Source organism: Ananas comosus, linkage group 3 (assembly GCF_001540865.1).
Source record: "Ananas comosus cultivar F153 linkage group 3, ASM154086v1, whole genome shotgun sequence".
Taxonomy (NCBI): domain Eukaryota; kingdom Viridiplantae; phylum Streptophyta; class Magnoliopsida; order Poales; family Bromeliaceae; genus Ananas; species Ananas comosus.
Genome location: NC_033623.1, coordinates 4,776,734 through 4,783,417, shown reverse-complemented (window position 1 = coordinate 4,783,417; position 6,684 = coordinate 4,776,734). Strand labels below are relative to the sequence as shown.

The 6,684-nt window shown below is 39.1% G+C and overlaps 1 protein-coding gene across 2 annotated transcripts; it reads left to right on the top strand.

Annotated features, from left to right (window-relative positions):
* LOC109707687 (probable leucine-rich repeat receptor-like protein kinase At5g63930) lies at positions 352-5,862 on the top strand. 2 transcript variants are annotated; one of them, XM_020229156.1, is made up of 4 exons: positions 352-708; positions 835-1,066; positions 1,555-4,572; positions 5,327-5,862. In XM_020229156.1, exons 3-4 carry the CDS (start codon positions 1,662-1,664, stop codon positions 5,704-5,706), a joined length of 3,291 nt encoding a protein of 1,096 aa, XP_020084745.1. In that variant the 5' UTR covers positions 352-708; positions 835-1,066; positions 1,555-1,661; the 3' UTR covers positions 5,707-5,862. The 2 variants fall into 2 exon arrangements, with proteins under 2 accessions (XP_020084745.1, XP_020084746.1); XM_020229157.1 differs by having other exon boundaries at positions 831-1,066.

Genomic DNA, 6,684 nt, shown 5'->3' with positions numbered 1-6,684 from the left:
GTATTTGATAATCATAGATCATATTGTTTAAAACATTAATCTGATAAGATAATTACAGAAAAATAGTCCTCACTGCTAGCTGAAGTTTTTATAAACAAGAGTAATAATAAGATCAACCAAAAAAAAAATTTCTTGAAAAAAAAAAAGAAAAAAAAGAAAAAAAAAGGAGGGTGGGATGTGGGGGCTGGCTGGATTAGGACAGAAAGAGGGAAAAGAGTTGGAAAGTCGAAAAAACTTGAAAGCGTGCTTGCCTGCCATTACACCTCCTCCTTCCACTGTCCCTCCCTCCCTTCCACCCCTCTCTCTCTCTCTCTCTCATCTCTCTCTCTCTCTCTCTCTCTTTCACTTCTCTCTCTCTCTCACCTCTCTCTCACCTAATAATTTTGTTTTTTTTCCATTTTTTTTTCTTATATATCTATGTATATATATATAAATATATATATTTTGGGGGTCTTTTGGGGGGTGAGATTTGGATGAGGCCAAAACGAGGGTGGATCTAGTGAACAACGAGTCGGCAGAAAATCTTGAAAAACAAATAGCAAAGGGGAGACAAAACGTGGTAGATTGATCCTGAAAAAACAGGATTTTATTTTTTTGCAGATCCACATCCAAAAAAGGTGCCTCGTTTTTATGGATTTTTGGGTAATAATATTTCGGTCGGAAAAAAAGAGGAGAGGTTAATTCCACTGGGGACGAATTTGTGATGAGGTGAAGTGGATTTGAAGTGGGCGTTTTATTTTTAATTTTAATTTTTTTTTTTTTTCATTTTTCCCGGAGGGCTTCTGGAAGTTTCTTTTTTATTTATTTATTTTTCTTTTTCTTTTTCAAAGTTAGGTACGAGAATTGGGGGATTTGGCCGTTACCGAACGGTGGAAATTTGGGCTCACTCAATGGCGAGAAGAGAGGAAGATGCTTACTGTTATTATTAGTATTCTATTTTTAATTTTAATTTTTTTTTTTTGAGCACCCGAATAAAAGCACTGAGCTTGTTTCGAATTCTGTGTTTTGCCGAAGCAATTCGAATCCACCTTCTTTTGGTTCTCAATGGAGGCTTCAGTTCACGGAGGTAATAATGCGTTGATACTTTTGCCTTGTTCTTTTTACTCCCAAAAATTTTATCAATAGATTAAGTTCTAGGTAAAAATGTATAGACTTTTTTTCATGTACTGTTCCGCATTTCGATGTACGTCCCCGAGTTTTCAGAATTTTCATTTTCCTGCCTAATCGTGATTTTCTTTTGATTTCAGAAAACTTGTTTAATTGAATTTTGTTAGAATTTAGTGGTTTGCCTCGTACCCTCTCAACATAGTCAAAAGATACTGCGAAATTCTTATGGGATCATTCTTAATCATATGGTAGGATTAAGCAGGAAAACCAAAATTTTCAGTGTTCAGTATCAATAATGCTTTTTTTCGCCCAAATATTTTGTATGAGTCGGATGCTATTATTCTATTAATTGATTTATGGCTTTTTTTGATGTTCGTATATATTTGTCTGTAAGAGAAAATTGTCTCATCTGCTGTTTGTTTTGTATCCTTTGGACTCAAAATCCAGGGAATGAGACATGCTTGATGTGAAACTGAGGTGATGAAGGAGACAGTTTCGAAAACAATGAATTCGTTTTGGGTCCGCTAATAACACCGATCGCCGTATCTCCAAGGATGAAAATGTATGTGATTTTCGTTCTAGCCTGCCTGCTGACGCGCAGTTCGCGGGCGCTCAACCTTGAAGGCCAAGCACTCTTAGAACTTAAGAGCAAATGGGTCGACGAATTCCACCATCTTGATAATTGGAACCCTGAAGACCGAGCGCCTTGTAATTGGAAGGGCGTTAACTGCACGACCGATTATGATCCTGTAGTTTCTTCTCTCGATCTTAGGGCAATGAACCTATCGGGGACAGTCTCATCGGGCATCGGCGGTTTGACTCAGCTAACTTATCTTGATCTTTCCTTCAACGGGTTTTCGGGTGCCATTCCTCGTGAAATTGGAAACTGTTCCAAGTTAGAAACCCTTTTCCTGAACAACAACAATTTTGAAGGCCAAATTCCCCCCGAACTGGGAGACCTATCCCTTTTGACTAATTGTAACATTTGTAATAACAAGCTTTCAGGCTCTTTACCCGACGAGATCGGAAGCATGTCTTCCTTAACAGAACTAGTGGCGTATTCAAACAATCTCTCGGGTTCGTTGCCTCGGTCTATTGGCAAGTTGAAGAATCTGTCGACTTTTCGAGCAGGACAGAATTCAATTTCTGGAAGTCTTCCTGCTGAGATAAGTGAATGCCAAAATTTGGAAATACTCGGTCTTGCCCAAAACCAGCTTGCGGGTAATATCCCTAAAGAGATAGGAAAACTGGGCTATTTGAGGGAAGTTATTCTTTGGCAAAATCAGTTATCGGGGACAATTCCTGAGGAGATCGGGAACTGTACAAATCTCCGAACCCTGGCGCTTTATGAGAATAATTTACTTGGTGTTATACCCAATACAATTGGGAAACTCTGTAACCTAGAATACTTATACCTTTATAGGAATGGATTAAACGGCACTATCCCGAGAGAAATTGGAAATCTTTCTTTAGCGAAGGAAATAGATTTTTCGGAGAATGCTTTGACTGGTGAAATTCCGAAGGATTTTGGCATTATAAAGGGCTTGTACCTTCTTTACCTATTCCAAAACCACCTTACAGGTCCTATTCCAATTGAGTTATGTGGATTGACAAACTTGCGTAAGCTCGATCTCTCGATCAATTCACTCTGGGGGCCCATCCCTTTAGGGTTTCAGTATTTAAGCAAGCTAATCCAATTGCAGCTCTTCAATAACATGCTTTCCGGTGATATCCCTCAAAAACTTGGAGTATATAGTCCACTTTGGGTGGTTGATTTCTCGAACAATAATCTTACCGGGCAGATACCGAGACACCTATGTTCGCATGTCAACCTAATTTTGTTAAATTTTGGGTCGAACAAGCTAAGTGGGAATATTCCGAAAGGGGTAATAAATTGCAAATCTTTAGTTCAACTTCGAGTTGGTGGAAATAGCTTGACGGGGAGTTTCCCCTCTGATCTTTGCAATTTGGTCAATCTGACAACAATCGAGTTAGACCAAAACAAATTCAGTGGTCCAATTCCACCAGAAATAAGGAATTGCAAAGCTTTGCAAAGGCTAAGTCTTCCCAATAATTTTTTCACTTCTCAACTGCCGGGTGAGATTGGTAATTTGTCAAGGCTGGTCGTATTCAATATTTCGTCAAACAAATTGGGTGGAAATATACCACTAGAGATTTTCAAATGTACATCGCTTCAACGGCTTGATCTCAGCCAGAACAGCTTTGAGGGTGCATTGCCTAATGAAGTCGGAACTCTTTTACAGTTGGAACTGCTTATCCTTTCCGATAACAAGCTATCAGGGATGATACCTTCCATTTTGGGTAAGCTCTCTCGTTTGACAGAGCTGCAGATGGGCGGGAATCAGTTTCTGGGGTCAATACCGAAGGAATTGGGAGGGCTCTCGAGCTTACAAATTGCTCTGAATATCAGCTGCAATAATCTCTCAGGGAATGTACCGTCGGAACTAGGAAATCTTGCTTTGTTAGAATATCTTTTACTCAACAATAACAACTTAACTGGAGAAATCCCGGCTACGTTTGCTAATCTATCCAGTTTACTCGGACTTAATGTATCATACAATGATCTGACTGGCCCTCTCCCACCAATCTCATTATTCGATACTATGCCCTCAAGCAGTTTTATAGGAAATAGAGGGCTTTGTGGTGGACCACTTGGCCAGTGTGGTGGGTCCCCATCTATGTCTCCTTCCTCGACAGATAAAACAATAGATACCCCAGTGGGTAAGATCGTCGCTAGTATTTCTGCTGTTATCGGAGCGATTTCGCTTATTCTTATTGCTGTAATTGTATACCACATGAGAAGACCACTTGAAACAGTTGCTCCTTTGCAAGATAAGCAGCTCTCTTCTACAACACCGAGCATGTATATTTCCCCAAAGGAGGGCTGCACATTCCAAGATTTGGTTTCTGCCACAAATAATTTCGACGAGAGTTTCATTATTGGAAGGGGTGCTTGTGGGACAGTGTATAGAGCTATTATGAAGTCCGGACAGATGATTGCTGTAAAGAAGCTCGCATCAAATAGAGAAGGGAGCAATGTTGACAACAGCTTTCGAGCTGAGATTTTGACGCTTGGAAAAATCAGGCATCGCAATATTGTGAAGCTTTACGGGTTCTGTTATCACCAAGGTTCAAACCTTCTTTTATACGAGTACATGTCGAGAGGCAGTTTAGGTGAGCTACTTCACGGACAGAGCTCGACGTCTTCTTGTCTTGATTGGAAGACCCGGTTCATGATAGCGCTTGGGGCAGCGGAGGGGCTTTCTTATTTGCACCATGATTGCAAGCCAAGGATAATTCATCGGGATATTAAATCGAATAATATTTTGCTTGACGAAAATTTCGAAGCTCATGTTGGAGACTTTGGATTAGCGAAGGTAATTGATATGCCGCAATTGAAGTCCATGTCTGCAGTTGCAGGATCTTATGGGTATATAGCTCCTGGTGAGTTCTCGATTGGAACTTAATACATCTCTCTCTCTCTTTGCTTTCACAGTGTCGTCTTCTTCACCTTTTTTATTTATTACCCTGTTTATTTATCTGAAGTCACCAATTGAGGGAAATTCTAATACTGAAGAGTCTAATATTTTTCTTCCTGGCTGATATATTCTCGAGCCTTAAACTCTTTAAGTGTCACTTGAAATTCTTTTACTTTATTTGGAGAGCTGAGTTTTGTGACCATAAATAGTTGTCCCCCATAGGTTGCAGGGATAGGTACATACAGTTTTGTCTTGGTAATTTACTTCTGCAGATGTTTGTTAACCCACCACTTGATCACATCGTACAGAAATTCGGATATTAAAATATACCTTAAAGAATCATAGTTAGGTTTGTTGTAATAAAGTGCAGAAGCAGCTGTTTATTAGTTATTATTATGTTAACATGTTAACTCGTAACGAGTAATTCTTTTCCATAGGGAAAGGGAGGATAGAGGCTTCAATTTATGATAAAGAACTAAAATACTTTGTTGACCCTTTTTTTTTTTTTTTTTTTTCAATTTTCTTCGTGTCAGTGCATTCACCGATTTCGCATTTTGATGATTGCGTCCAACTCAATAATGTGTTTACTTTTCTTTGACCACTTCGTTGCTGTATAACCCCTCGTATTTAGAGTATTGGTATCTATCTTGCAATTTGTGTATAGGATTTACTACTAACATGTAATTATTTACTAATTTCATTCACACTTTTTTCCGCAGAATATGCATATACTATGAAGGTCACAGAAAAAAGTGACATATACAGTTATGGAGTCGTGCTATTGGAGTTGCTGACCGGAAAAACACCTGTGCAACCATTAGACCAGGGAGGCGACCTCGTGACATGGGTGAGGACCTATATCCGGAATAATTCTTTAAATGCAGGAATATTAGATACTAAATTGGATCTAGAAGACAAAACCACCATCAACCACATGATCATGGTTTTGAAAATCGCTTTGCTTTGTACGAACATGTCTCCCTTTGATAGGCCACCGATGCGGCACGTTGTTGTTATGCTAGTCGAGTCCAAGGAGAGAGCGGGGAGCTCTGCGTCCTCTCCACGTTCTGATCTTTCTTCAAAGGATGATGACTTGTAATGTATTTATTTATATATTTTGCATTTATCGAAAAAGATATGCCTCTTTTCCTTTCTTTTTTTCTTTTTTTTTTTTTAGTTTTCCTCTTCTTGTAGTGTGGATTATAGTAGTAGTTTCTTCTTTTCTCCTTTTAATATAACATCCATTCTTTATAGAGTATGCTGTTCTCTTATATCTTGAACCTCTTTAGGGTCAGGTCAGCATTTCCCGAAAGCAGACCAGAATGTTTCCAAATTTGGAAAGCATTTGCTGCTTAGGGGGCTTTTGGATTGATGAAGATGCAATTCCGCTGTAAATCAAGTTTGTTATGTGTTGAAATATTAGCCTTTGCCATCATCTGTCAGAGAGACATCGACAAAATCTATTACATAGCCATGGGTGTAATTTCTTGGAAACAAATTCTATTTGAAATGGTACGAAGAAGTCCTCTTTTTTAGAAGAACTTAAAAAAAGTTCCAGTCCATGATTGGATGGTGAATGCGCCTGGCATTCTACCAGCCAGTTGATGGCAAGGCCAATATTTTTACCATCAGCAGGCTTAATTTTCAACCGAGTAATTATAATTACGACGTCAATCCAAACGCTCATTAGATGTAAACTAGGAATTTCCTTTTTGGCAGCTGCTATTGGTCTTAATTAAGGTTCTGAGTTGGCTCTAGCGAACAGTGTATTATTCACAAATTAATCTTACTTTCTCACGAGTGATCCGGATTTTGCAAGGTTTATAAGATTTACTAGGGCTGCAGTTTTTGGAGGTTGTGGTTCCTTAACCCATCCAAACTCTGGGTCAGTTTGTCCTAAACATGCAGTAAGATAACAAAGTCGAAGATTTGGAATGTTAATCCCCAAGGATCCTGTAGACACTAGACTAGTAATGGTAATAGAGCTTGCATGAGCGCGGCGTTACTCACCGCTGGGAGATGGAACCATTTCCAATGAATGGGGGGGCTTCTTAATTTGTTCAATAATCTCTTGTTG

Coding starts and splice junctions, on each gene's coding strand:
- LOC109707687 (XM_020229156.1), top strand. CDS start 1,662: ATGAAAATGTATGTGATTTTCGTTCTAGCCTGCCTGCTGACGCGCAGT. Junction 4,573..5,326: donor TTATGGGTATATAGCTCCTG/GTGAGTTCTCGA, acceptor TTTTTTCCGCAG/AATATGCATATACTATGAAG.